Source organism: Micropterus dolomieu, linkage group LG19 (genome assembly GCF_021292245.1).
Source record: "Micropterus dolomieu isolate WLL.071019.BEF.003 ecotype Adirondacks linkage group LG19, ASM2129224v1, whole genome shotgun sequence".
Lineage (NCBI taxonomy): Eukaryota > Metazoa > Chordata > Actinopteri > Centrarchiformes > Centrarchidae > Micropterus > Micropterus dolomieu.
The window spans coordinates 34,412,627-34,426,229 of NC_060168.1; the positions used below are offsets into that span (position 1 = coordinate 34,412,627).

Genomic DNA, 13,603 nt, shown 5'->3' on the forward strand with positions numbered 1-13,603 from the left:
AAAATCATTCTTCTTACCTACAAAGCTCTTAATGGTCAGGCACCATCTTATCTTAAAGAGCTCATAGTACCTTACTACCCCACCAGAGCACTGCGCTCTCAGAATGCAGGGTTACTTGTGGTTCCTAGAGTCTCCAAAAGTAGACTAGGAGCCAGAGTGTTCAGCTATCAAGCTCCTCTCCTGTGGAACCAGGTTCTAGTTTGGGTTCAGGAGGCAGACACCATCTCCACATTTAAGAGTAGGCTTAAGACTTTCCTCTTTGATAAAGCTTATAGTTAGGGCTGGCTCAGGTGAGTCCTGAACCATCCCTTAGTTATGCTGCTATAGGCCTAGACTGCCGGGGGATTTCCCATGATGCACTGAGCTCCTCTCTCCTCCTCTCTCTCTCAACTTGTTTACAACCTCACCCAACAATGCATGTACAGTGTTCCAAAATCACATTAAATATTACTAATTGCAAATCTACCTCCATCTTTCCACAGTTTCTTGTTGTAATGCCAGAATAAATTGGCTATAATTTCTTCATGAAGATCACAGAAGGAGCACGTAATGTCAATATCGTTTTTTTCTTCCCCAGAAAGGATTTTACAGGATAGAAATGATTCAGAATCTTAAAGAAAATTTCCCTGATGTTATTCATAAACATTTGTGTGAAGAGTCCACACTTCCTTGCAGCACATATACTGAACATAAAAGTTCCAGAATGCACAAGCAGTTAGTGCTGAAAGTCCTTTTGAAACCAAGTGTGGATTTTTTTTATTGCTTTTTAAGACTGTAGTATCAAAAGAAAAATTTTCCTTTCAAAGTTTCTGCAGGCTCAAGAGGGGTTAGAGGGGAGAGCATCAAAGACGATCACAATTTTATTGAGGAGTTACTCAATAAACAGATGTTTTTTATATAAAATGTCCCTATTATTATTATTATCATCATTATTATTATTATTATTATTCCAAATATATCATCTATGCGGTGAAAAATTAAAGACCAAGCAAGAAGTAATTTATGAAAATGAGATAACATTATCTAGTTGCATGAATGCAGAAACTTAAGTCCACCAATGTGTGAAAAAACTTGTTGGGGTCTACAGTTCTAGATCCAAGCAGGGATTTTTAAATTGATCCAATTAATTTTAAAAGTACTGTTCAAAGAATCAAAATCAAGAAACTTAAGTCTGCCCTTTTCAATGCAATTCACTACAGTCGACTTTTCTTTTCAAATAATGGGTTTTGTTCCACATAATCATTTTATAAAGCAGTAGCTTATTATAATTATATTAAATAATATTAAAACTGTTCGCTGCAAAAAGAAAATCCGTTTCAATCTCAGGCAGCATTTGCGTCAGCATCTCTACAGCCAATCAGCGCACACTTCCTTTCACAGGTCGACCAATCATCGCTGTCCACGAGGTACAGCTCCGGGGGGGCGGGCGCTGTGCGGCGCGACTGAGATTTTCCCTTCGACCAATCAGCCCTTGACAGTTGACAGGAAACGCAAAGTATTTGGCCTCGGTGACCAATCAGCGACAGCGGACGGTCGGTTTGTGCCGTCCGTTATCCCCACGTGACCCTCCTCAGTAGTTCCCAGGCGGTCACATCGGCAACCCGGAGGTGAGTAAAGAGAGCGATAAAAGTCACCTTTTAAAGCTGAAACACAGCGGGAGTGTAATGTTTTCTGAGAAATGTCGGTTTAAGTAAACTGCTTGTACACTTATAATTTAAAAAATGTGAGCTTGTAGTCGTTAAAAATGGAGCTCCGTGTCCTCAGCGTGCTATTAGCATCGAGCTGAGTGGCTAACTGGGGGCTAATTAACTACAGGTGAATTCAGCTAGCCAGTTAGCCCGCTGCGTTTTCCTTTACTACGATTTCTCTTAGTCATACGTGACACATTTAGCGATTTACACCCGTGACACTACTCTTATCCTGGTGAACACAACCGTACTTGTGTTTATTACAAGACGGTAGAAGATAAGTTGGCTCAAGATGCTTCGCTGACACTTGCTCCGTAAGCTAAGCTAAGCTAGCTGTGCGTAGCGTAGAAAGGACACATGGAAGAGCTTGTCGGGCAGAGAAGAAGAAGAAGAAGAATAATGGGAGTTTAAATGTTATGACAAGAGATGTGAAGGACCTGCTGTGAAAAACAAAAGAGTGAACGAGTCTTGTGTCAGGGGTCAGTTAGCATGCTCATTACAAACCTATACGCTGTTCCATCCAAAGATTGTTCAAACACACAACTTTATTTATAATTGTATAGGAGAGCATAACATTTTTGGAGATACCTAAAATATGTCTGTCTAAAAAGGGTAAGGGGCTGCAAATAATTAGTTATCTTGCTTAATCATTCACTTCTAAATGATTTAAATCAGAGAAGCTGCACATGAGAAGGTATTATCAAACTGTTCTTTTCAGTTTTCCTGTTTTCCTTTACTAATACATCATACTTTGAGTGCAGTGGTGAAACAAACAAGTACAGAATAAAAATATCAGATGCTAATGAAATTGTAGTTTTTAAGCGGTAATTAACAGTTAATAACATCTAAAATAAATCAAACGTCTCAGGACAGCAACATGATGGATTCAGCTGCTGGTTCTAAAGGATAACGAACACAGCCGTCCCTCTTTCACTTTAAGCAGCTGGGAGTCCCTCAGATTTGTGGGCACATGAGTAGTTTAACTGTTGAATGTAAGCCTGCAGTTAGGTATTGATTTACGCATCAGCTAATGTGTTCATTTGGAGAATTGGTTTATTATCCTGAGGAGTCCCTTTATTTACAGACATGTTCTTCTTTGATCCCAGAGGGTCCAAAACATTTTGTCTCCTCAAAATTTAATGTGAAATGTCCATAAGTTCCCAGACCCCAAACGTCGTCATTCAGTTTGACTTCTCAGTGTAACACCAGACCAGGCTTGACCAAAAACCCCCACGGGGTTCAGTCTGCAGCTGTGAGAAACAGGAAAGCAGCTAATCCTCACATTTAGGACACTTGAAGCAGCCGTCCTGTCATTAATGAATTTCCCCTCGCCGAATCGAGGATTGAATCACCGAATTGATCACTGAGTATTTCTGTTGATTCCAGGCACATTAATAAATGCGGTTGTAACGTATCAGCAACTTTGGTTCCTTGGCTAAACCTCAAGCCTTTAACTGAGCCAGAATCAAGTTTGTGCGTTGTAGTCATAGATGTAGCCGCCGTGACGAAGCCTTCCGTTTGGCCGTCGCCATCTTGGTTTTTTGGAGCCAGACGTGACCATATTTGGACGAGGGGGTGGAGCTAGCTAGCTTGGTTAGCGAGCTGCATCTGTAATTAGCTGTGATATTAGCTGGGATGCTAATTGTAGCTAGCGACAAACAGGCTAAAAACTAAATGTACTTCCTGAAAAATGAGCAGCCGACTCCTGATGAGCTTTTTCAGCGGCGCTGGTTAAACGTACACAGAGCAGCGGATACTAGTCGCCTCTGTCCTGACTGACAGGTTGTCAATCAGCTTGTAGCCCCGCCCTAAAGCCTCCCCTGCTTCCTGGTCTCTGTTCCTCTAAATGGGACCATAATTTACTAAATGAACATCATGCTGTGTTGAAGAAGACTTGAAACTAGCGACTGAGACCAGAAACTCATCAGGAAAGTGTTTACTGAGGGAATAAATCGGCTATAGAGTCGCCCCCTGCTGGCCGTTGGAGAGAATGCAGGTTTAAGGCGCTTCAGCACTGGCTTCATTTCACCTGGAGTTTCCTGCCTGTTATAACGAATCCACGTGTGGTTTGATTCATGAATGTTGGGATCCAGTCTGACAGGTGAACCAGTTCAACCTGCTGGTTTCTTTTGGATGGGGGGTTAGGGTTACCCTTCAGATAGAAACCCAGTCCTTCAAATTACTGTTGGATTAAAGTTTTCCACCCGAGTTTCTGGAATTGGCTGGTTGATCAGCAGAGTGAAAGTTTGAACAGTAGATGGAAGAACATACGATCCAAAGTTTACTTTTAAAGTGGCTTTTAAGAAGATGCTTAGATAGACCACAGTCTTTCAGTTGATTTTATTAAGAGGTTTAGGACTGTGGTCGCTGACGCCAAAATAAATCCACAAACTGAGTCACGTCGCTCTTTCTGCTTCTCGGTTAACACGATAAAAATGCTGAGAACGTTTAACAATTTTTGTATAATAATTATTGGTAAGTCATGACATGAGGTATTTTTTATTCTGAAGGTGCAGTTTTTAGAAAAGTATTCTGATGTTTTATTTGTGTTGATGTTGACTTCAGGATTTAAACAACCACAGTATCAAGACATTTTAAAAAGACATTATTTTAATATACAGAGACTTGGACTCATATTTGGGAACTTTAAATTGATAAAGGGACAGATTCGTAGTCAGTGTTTTGATTCCTGTATAAATGAAGAGGGCTCCTCCGTGATGCTGTTTAATCAGCAACCTGCCCGTCCTGTCTGCAGAGTTTACTGATGCCGGCGGATAAAGGCTGATTACACTGTTTAGTGAAGTGGAGCTGTTCACAATACTGGTTAGATGTCTGATAAATGTCTTTAAGTCAGAAATTTCTGGACAAAGTTAATTCAATTAAAAGTTGTTGTGTTTTTTTTCCATTCAACCAAATTTGTTAAAATGATCCGTGGTTAAAATTGTCCTACAGCACACCCGGACAAGAACTTTACCTTTTAATACAAATACAGAAGTGTACCTTTTTTAATAATTAAACTACCATAGAAAATATGGATCGGTACCTATTAATAAAAAACACTGATTATGTGACTGTCCTATTTGAGTAACATTTTTAATAATAAATGCCTCTTATCTGCTTGTTCATCACATCCACACGACCGGTAATCGTCACAATGTTCTTCAATATCAAAAGCATGAACTATTATTAGTCATCCTAAAATTTAACCTTGAAGGAATTAAGTTTTGTATTTAATTTAGGAAACTATTTGACCACACATCGGTGTTATATATTAACATAACAATGGAACAGTTAGCCAAACAGTGAGTTTTGATAACTGATCATTTCACTTGGTAAATTGCGGTCATGTTAAATGTTTTCCTAGTTTCAGCATCTCCAGTGCGAGGGCTTTCTGGGGTTTAGACTGTGAAAATGTCTCTTTGGACTCCGGGACTTTCAAACCCAGTTAGAAACCAGTATGGTTATGAGACCGTGGATCAGAGGAGCAGCAGATGTCCTGCAGGCGAGGCGCACTCTAATATCAGATTAACTGACTGTAACTGTAACTCCAGCAGCTTCAGCTCGTTACTGAACTGATTAACGGAGGCTGTGTTTTATCAGCCAATCAGAGGGCGTCTGAAAGCTTAGTGCTTCTACAGGATGTAGGAAAACCAAAGTGGCGGTGTTCCTCTGAGCCGCACAGCTCCACCGTTGTCCAAAAACTAATAAACACATCGGTGAGCCGGTGATGGGCGTGTCAAGCAAGAATTCTGTACTATTATCGCTGGAAGGTCTTTCACCTTTCTTCAAAGATCCCAATGTCTCTTATACTCGAGCACATGCGGATTCATCCACCGCTGAAAATAGGCCCTCAACAAATGCTTTGACTTCCAGACACCGATATCGGGGGAAACCTGGGCTTTCGGTGTTGGCCGAGTACCGATCCGATACCAGTGTGAAATGAAGAAGCTGTCATTTATGTGTAAGGCTGCATCGGGCTTGTCATCGATACACGGTCCAGCTGTTTGAGTCGGTGCATCCCAGATAAAAACTACAGTGAGCGGCTGTTTTAGGAAATTAACTAGCCATTTTTTTTTATCATGAAACTATATATATCTGTGAGGTGACCAATGGGCTTGGACCTGGAAAAATATAACACCGTGCTGAAGCACATCGTAGAAGAGCTGAAAGCTGGGACGGCTCGGTGTTCGCTCCAGTAACATCGGTTTGAGTCATATTTCTATTCTCTGCTCCTCTGCAACAGTAAACTGAATATATTTGGGTTGTGGACAAAACGACAAATTTGAGGACGTCATCTTGGGCTTTCTGAAACATTGATGGACATTTTTCACCATTTTATTTCTTTTGACATTTTATAGAGAATAAATTAATCTATAAAATAATATGAAGATCTTTGTTTGCATTCCTACTGCTTAATACGGCTTAAGAGGTTTTATTACTTTTTCATTTGAATATTAGAAAATGAAATGTTGGATTTAGTTAGATTTGACAATGAGATGTTTCATAAAGCGTTGCATAGTAATTCATTGGCGAGGATTTTTCTCTAACAAGGGCAGAAACGTCTCTGTAGTGTTTGAGTAGTGTGAACTGTAAAAATGTTCATTAGTTTCCCAAAGTCTTTAGGTTTCTTTTTCCGTGTTTCCCAAACCTGATATCGTTATAAAGTTGAATAATGATCATAAAAACGGACGACAAAATAAAATCCTCACATTGGAGGAGCCCCAACCGGCAGATCTTTGTCAGTTTTGCTTGCAAAGTTATTCAATTAATTGTCAGAAAAGTAAAATTTTCTGTTGATGGACTTTCCGCTCTATTTGAGTTTGTACAGTTTCCCTGTTGCTCCATTGTGGGAAAACCTCTGGTACATCTTCTGAATGTATTATCTCTGCAGCTCATTCCTCTAAATGCCACGTGGACACCTGCCTTGATGCTAAGCTAACCGCTAGTGGTGGTAGTAGTAACTCTTATTACACCGCCGGGCTGTTAGCCAGGCATGCTAATCCCGCTGCAGGCTAATCTGATTATCCCGACGGTCTGCTGAGTGAGACGTGTAGCTCAGCTGAAGACGGGATTAAGATATCGGCCTGCGTTCATCGGTCCTGCTTCACTTTATTTAAAGGTGGAATCTGTGTTGATTTGCTATGCAGCGTTTAAGAGACAAAAAGATCATTTAGTGTCTGCGAATATGTTACTTAGTTTACGAAGTGTGTGGGGAAAATAAACTGGTCCATCTAAACAGCTTTTATTGTTAGATTTTTATCAATCAGTCGGAGCTAAATGATCGGTCGTGTTTATCGGCCCTGAAACGTTCTGCATCTCTGCTTGATTCAGCATTGAACACAGGAGGTTTGTGTGATTCTGCTGCAGGTCTATAAATCTGATTACTACCGACACCCCCTCAGTGTGCGCGTGCGTTTAATGGCATGCATGTGTGTGCTGTGGGGGTTCTGCAGTAATCCTGTGGGGTGTAATCTCATTAAGGTTCAAGGATCTGAGTTTGCGTGTCCTGTGGGCGCTGGTTGGTTACCATGGGTGCCAGGACAACACAGGTTAACACCGCGTGTGTGTGTGTGTGTGTGTGTTTAATGGTGTGTGTGTGTGTGTGTGTTTAATGGTGTGTGTGTGTGTGTGTGTGCTAGTGGTCGACCGATACGGGTTTTTCAATAGCATATATATATATTAGTGCAGTATTTCCCCTACCATTGTTGTTTTTTGGGGGGAAGGGGTCCTCCCCTCCAAAACAACTCGCCACCGACACTGAAGGAATGATGTGTGTGTGTATATCGCTGTGTCGTGAGAGATGGGTCGGTGACGTGACGCCTACATTTTGTGTCCAACTGGATTGTTTTCACACAAAAAAGGTTGAAAGCATAAAAGCATATACATACAGGACCTCTCCCATATATGTACTTACCTTTAACTTTAAAAAAACTTTAGCTGTTTGTAATTTTTCTGATAATTAAAGTGTCAAGATGTCATGCGGTGCGACCGTCCGGCCATGACTGCTGTTTTGAAAACTTATTTAAAATTACTTTAAATCTATTCAAAATTGTGTTTGGCCCTATTTGGTGTGATTTCTTTAAGTGTTCTTTAGTCCTCTTCAAAATTGCAAAGCATCTGTATTTATATTTCCATAATACACAAGCAAACTTTGTCCGATAATGTCCATTTTATGAAATATCATGCGGTACGAACATCAACAAACGACCACCATTAGAAGACAGGAAGTTGAATAATATACCAGTTTGCCAAGGACCCACTGAAACAGTAAGTAGGTTTTAAACTCTCTCTCTCAAATCTGGAAAAATGTAAAATTGTAACACCTGGTATGTAGTTGCCACTTTTGGATATCATGTGACCTCAGAAAAACAATGAATATAAAGTTATTTCTACCTATATTTGTTATTATAAATTTCATGGAGTCCTTTTGTAGGAAGCTAGCTTGTTTTGTTTAGGTGGCCTATTCTCTGCCTGTAAATTTTGAAAAGTTTCCATGATTGGCAATTTAGTTTTTGTCCTTTTTATTTTCAATTTATGACTATTACATATAAAATACTTTTATTGTAGTATAATTTGGAATAGATTTTTCTGCAATTTGACACACTTTTTCTTACATTTCAGAAACAACGGATTATTTTTAGTCTTTGTCCAAAAAAATATTTAGAACTTGTAAATTCACTTTGGTAATATTTAGTTAATTGTAACTGTTTTACCAGATTCCACTCCCAAGTAAAGAAACGCTGCTCGCCATGGACAGCATGTTCATTTTGACCCTACAGCAAGAGCGGGGTCGCTAAAAGAAGCAAAAAATATTACGTCTTAAATTTAAAATGAAAACTAAATGAAGCAACATGTTGCTCTTGTGTTTCCATTTCCTAGAAGGAAATGCATTTTTTCATGAACATGTTGGCGTAGGAGCCCGTCCTCACTTGATTTATTGTGCTGCTTTACGACCCATGTTTACGTTTTTAATGACCTCTGTTGGCCGAGTCAAAGCCAGGACTTTCACACAGGAGAACCGCGTTCGATTCCCCTGTGAAATCAAGTAAATTTAGTTATTTTCAGTTTGATGCCAACTTTAGTCCTAACAAAATGTGGCAAAGCATTTATTTCAACAGAAATGTTGGTGCCTTGAACATCCTGTTGCGTACGTCATCCACTGGACTTCACTGTCTTGTAAATGTGGCTGCTGATTGGGTAACGCCTCTGACACACCCAGTAAATGAGAAAAAACATACTTGCAGTTGACACCACATGCCTGCAGTGAATGAAATTAGAATAAATATATTGTCAAGTTATGTTTGTTCAAAACAAATCCGTGAATGTGTACTGCACTAAAATAAATGTTTGTAATGAGATTTTCATCAAAAAAATGTTTGTGTACATGAAAATTCTTTAAAATTTGAATAATGATATCTGGTAAAGTTTTTATTGATCTCTTTAGTGTTCATGTCATGTGGTGCGACCAGTAATAACAATAACTGTATTAAATTAAAAATAAAATATCTCAGAGAATATTAGGCGTTCCCTGTCTGTGTTGGTGTTTCAGCGAGGGCGGGCGGTCAGAGACGTTTCAGAGAGGAGACACACCACTTTAACAATCCTTAATACAACTCTATAGGGAAAGCCTGTAACGCCAAAGATGGCTCGTCAGACAGCCACGACGGGGAACATATTTCACTGCTACTACGCATATGTAGTAGAAGTACAACCTGTAAGGTAAAAACGCTTTTTAAGCAGTATTTTAAGGGCAAACTCATCTAGCTGTTAGAGATTTTACTGCTGATTGTATACGTGCAGGTTTTATGTCCCGATGACCAGTGAAAGTGCAGTTATGGTTCTCCGCCCATTCGTTTAGAGAGAGCGCAAGTATAAATACATGGCTACGTGCGTAGCCTATGGCGTAGCTACGCACGTAGACCCGACGCAGAGGTGTAAATTGCGCTTGAGTGCTAAATAAGGAATCAAACATTTATTGAACATGAACATAATGAAAATTATATAATTTATTGCTCAGCTCTAATGCATCTCGTGTCCACATGGGAACGCTGCTTGAGGGACTTGGTTTTAGGGTTCAGGTCAGAGATGGGGACTCGAGTTTTAGACTTGGACTCGAGTCAGACTTGAGTCGCGCACACAGTGACTTCAGACTCGGCTCGGTCGATTAACGGAATCATTTACGTCCCGCTGGCTGCCGTCACGTTAATTATTACCGTCGGCTGCAAACAGGTTACAGGTTTATTGTTGATGTAAAGTAACAGTTTAATTTGGTTATAACGTTACACTGGGAGCATCTCTGGTTCAGGTTAGAATCAAGTTAAGGTTAGGAGCCTTTATGTCATTGAGATGTTCCCAGGGGGAGAGAGGAGCAAACATGTGTGTTAATGATGTCGGGACACAACAGAAGTTCGTCACTGTTCCTCTTGAGTGCAGTTGTAGGTAGAAGTAATGGTTGTAGTTATTTATAGAGGCTCTGCGGAGCTTTGGCATCAGCAGGGAGCGCGAACAGCTGGAAAAACATCAACACCAGGACGCCCTGCAGGCTGCTTTCACTCCGGCTGAGCTGCGACCAGTTCTGCATACGTTGGATGTTTGATTCTTTGAATTGAATTTAAATTAATCTGGAACCTTTGTCAGAGCAGCAAGTCTTGGAAGCTGAGACCTGAAAGGAGCAGATTATTGACGCTTCGCTGCACCAGGGCGATTTAGGGTGAAGTGGTTTACAGACATAAATCTCTGGCTTTCTTTAGATTTATAAAGAGGGTTGATGATGAGAAACTAAATGTTCATAATGAGGAGTTACCTTTACTTAGACATGATAAAATAATAGTGTTTCCCACACACAGGCTTTACTTGGGCGGGCCGCCCAGGTAGATTAACAGCCGCCCAAGTAAATTTGGCGACCCATTGTAAAATTGTTCTTGTGCTCACCCTCTCCTCCTCCTCCTCCTCTGCAGACTATGGATCAGAGGGTTGGGTTATTCGTTCTTCTGGCAGCAGGCCTCCTCTGCCTCAGCTTGGCCCCCGTCTCTCAGGCCGAGGACCTGGTTGAGGACAGTCTGGGCGACGACGTGGACGTGGAGGACGAGCTGGATCTGGGTTTGGCCGGAGCTGACGAGGACGAGCTGGAGGGGGACGCCCAAGATGAAGCGCCACCTGCACCCAAAACTCCTGCTGCACCCAAGGTAAGAACGGGTGCTGCAGAAGAACAAGGAGCTGATTTACAGTTTGACTTTCATTGTGGTCTGAAACTGAAGTCTCTTGAACACCAGTTAACTCCAAACCGAAAGGAAACGCACCTGAAGTGTTTTCTGTAATCATCTATTTTATGGAAATGGTTCTACTGTGTCTGATTCTGTCACCAACACTTCTTCTTCTGCCTGTTTGTGTGCAGGTGACCTACAAGGCTCCAGAGCCGATGGGGGAACATTTCATCGCTGAGTCTTTTGACCGGGGGACGCTTGACGGGTGAGCACAAAGAGGTTCTCAGTCTGCGCTCCTGAAACGCCCAAACATCTAAAGATGAACGGTCCAAATGACTGGAAATTGGTGCTCATCGATTGTGGGATGATAATCTAATTGCGATTTAAAAAAAATATTTTTTAGAACCAATAATTCTAAATTGGCCAACGGAAATAAAACATAGTGACGCCTCTCGTGTTTAATAGACAAGCTTAGTAATTCTCCGAAAACACTGGGGGCCCCCCCCCCCCCCTTATCACATGCAATCAATCGTTCAGCCCTAGTGGAAATGGTTCCTGCCTGTTTTGTTAAGAACACTTAGGGGGCTCAAGCCAAGTATCCCAGCATGCATTTTTCTCACAGCAACACTCAAAGCTCTGTTTTTAGGCGTGTTTAGATTTTGATTATGTGGTCGATTATTTAATCTAAAGTGTTTTTTGGAGACCTGTTAGCTTGGATCAGCTGTGTCGGTAACTGAACTCCCTGTCTGTTGCTTTCAGCTGGGTGCTGTCCAGCGCCAAGAAGGAGGACACAGATGAAGACATCGCAAAGTATGACGGTAGGTGCAGGTCGCAGAATATAAACGCCTGAGGTGGGTAACGGCGGCTCCTTTCCTTGTTGATGGTGCCTGATGATGTTAACAGGTAAATGGGCGGTGGAGGAGATGAAGGACAGTAAGCTGCCTGGTGATAAAGGTCTGGTCCTGAAGTCTCGAGCCAAACATCACGCCGTCTCGGCCCAGCTGCTGCGACCTTTCACCTTCGACACCAAGCCCCTCATCGTCCAGTAAGAACCTTTCCTTTTACACTTCACGCTCTCCTCGGCTTTTTTTCTCATTGTTTGTTTCTGTGTTCAGGTACGAGGTGAACTTCCAGGCAGGGATCGACTGCGGCGGCGCCTACGTCAAGCTGCTGACCCAGACTCCTGACCTCAACCTGGTCGGTTTGGATCATTACGCACAAACACACGCACATCTGTACAGGCTGTGATTACTGTGCTCACTGCTGTGATGCTCACCTATATGAAGTCCTCAGAGTACAGAGACTGCGGTCAGCTGGTGTTTTGTTCTGTGGCGCTGCAGTGTTGTTAACAGAGGAGCTGCAGAGCGCCCTCTGGTGGGCAAACCATGCGACACTCACGACCTGAGGGAAGGATCCGACTCTGTTTCTCTTTTTTAACCTATGTCAGCTGTTATAAACGCAGACGAAGGCATTTTGTAGAAGCCAATTATGTATTTCCATGAGTAGCAGCTACAGATGGAGTTTAAAAATAAATCCACCTGAACGAGCTACAACATCAACAGGAATGATCGAACAGATCAAAATACTATTTCCACCGCTGCCAATAACCGATGACATAAAGGTGGCGGGGGGTGATACTCAAGCCTGACCCGATATCGGCCGATAGGATCTAATTACAGATAAATCAGTATCCATGTTTATGAGGGTGGTGGTGGCGCATAGATAAGATGCTTGCCTTTGGTGTGGGAGACCTGGGTTCAGTTCCCACTGTGAGACGTACACCATTGTCTGGGATTGTGACATTTAACCCCTGGTTGCTCCAGATGTACACACGCTTTGGATAAAATGTAAATGTATAACAGCTGATCAATGACAGAGAAGAAACAGACTAAAGACGGATCCTTCAGTCATGTAATGAGTTTCTCGGTGAGGTCTCAGAACGACATACTACAGATTTTAGAGAGATTTCTGAAAAGAAGAAACAGATCAGATTTTATTATCCTCAATTATCAAAATTGGTTTTAAAAAACAAGCAAAAAACAAGTCAAGATGTTTGTGTTTTTTGCAGGGTTTTAAAATGTGAGTTGGATGTGTTGAAGGAATTAAAAGATGCAGAGGTGGAAGTGAGACTTTAAACTCCTTCAGAAACATGATGTAGTCTCTGTGTGTTTCCTCAGGACCACTTTGTGGATAAAACTCCGTACACCATCATGTTTGGACCCGACAAATGTGGAGAAGATTACAAGCTGCACTTCATCTTCAGACACAAAAACCCCAAAACAGGAGAGTACGAAGAGAAGCACGCCAAGAAACCCGACGCCGACCTGAGGACGTACTACACCGACAAGAAAACACACCTGTACACGCTAGGTAATGCATACCTGTAGGACACGCTGGGTAACGCGCAGCTGTAGGACGCGCTGGGTAACGCGCAGCTGTAGGACGCGCTGGGTAACGCGCAGCTGTAGGACGCGCTGGGTAACGCGCAGCTGTAGGACGCGCTGGGTAACGCGCAGCTGTAGGACGCGCTGGGTAACGCGCAGCTGTGGGAGGCGCTGGGTAACGCGCAGCTGTAGGACGCGCTGGGTAACGCGCAGCTGTGGGAGGCGCTGGGTAACGGTGCTGTGGGGGTGACGCGCGCTGTTGGGGTGACGCGCGCTGTGGGGGTGACGCGCGCTGTGGGGGTGACGCGCGCTGTTGGGGTGACGCGCG

At 42.3% G+C, this 13,603-nt stretch overlaps 1 protein-coding gene across 1 annotated transcript; it reads left to right on the plus strand.

Annotated features, from left to right (window-relative positions):
• Positions 1-1,450: 1,450 nt before the first annotated feature.
• Positions 1,451-13,261, plus strand: LOC123957605 (calnexin-like; the record flags this gene model as incomplete). Its single annotated transcript, XM_046030540.1, is given in 7 exon segments — positions 1,451-1,607; positions 10,646-10,873; positions 11,083-11,156; positions 11,651-11,709; positions 11,795-11,936; positions 12,007-12,088; positions 13,069-13,261. Coding segments are annotated over 6 exon segments (775 nt in total), but the record flags the coding sequence as incomplete, so codon positions are not given.
• Positions 13,262-13,603: the final 342 nt, after the last annotated feature.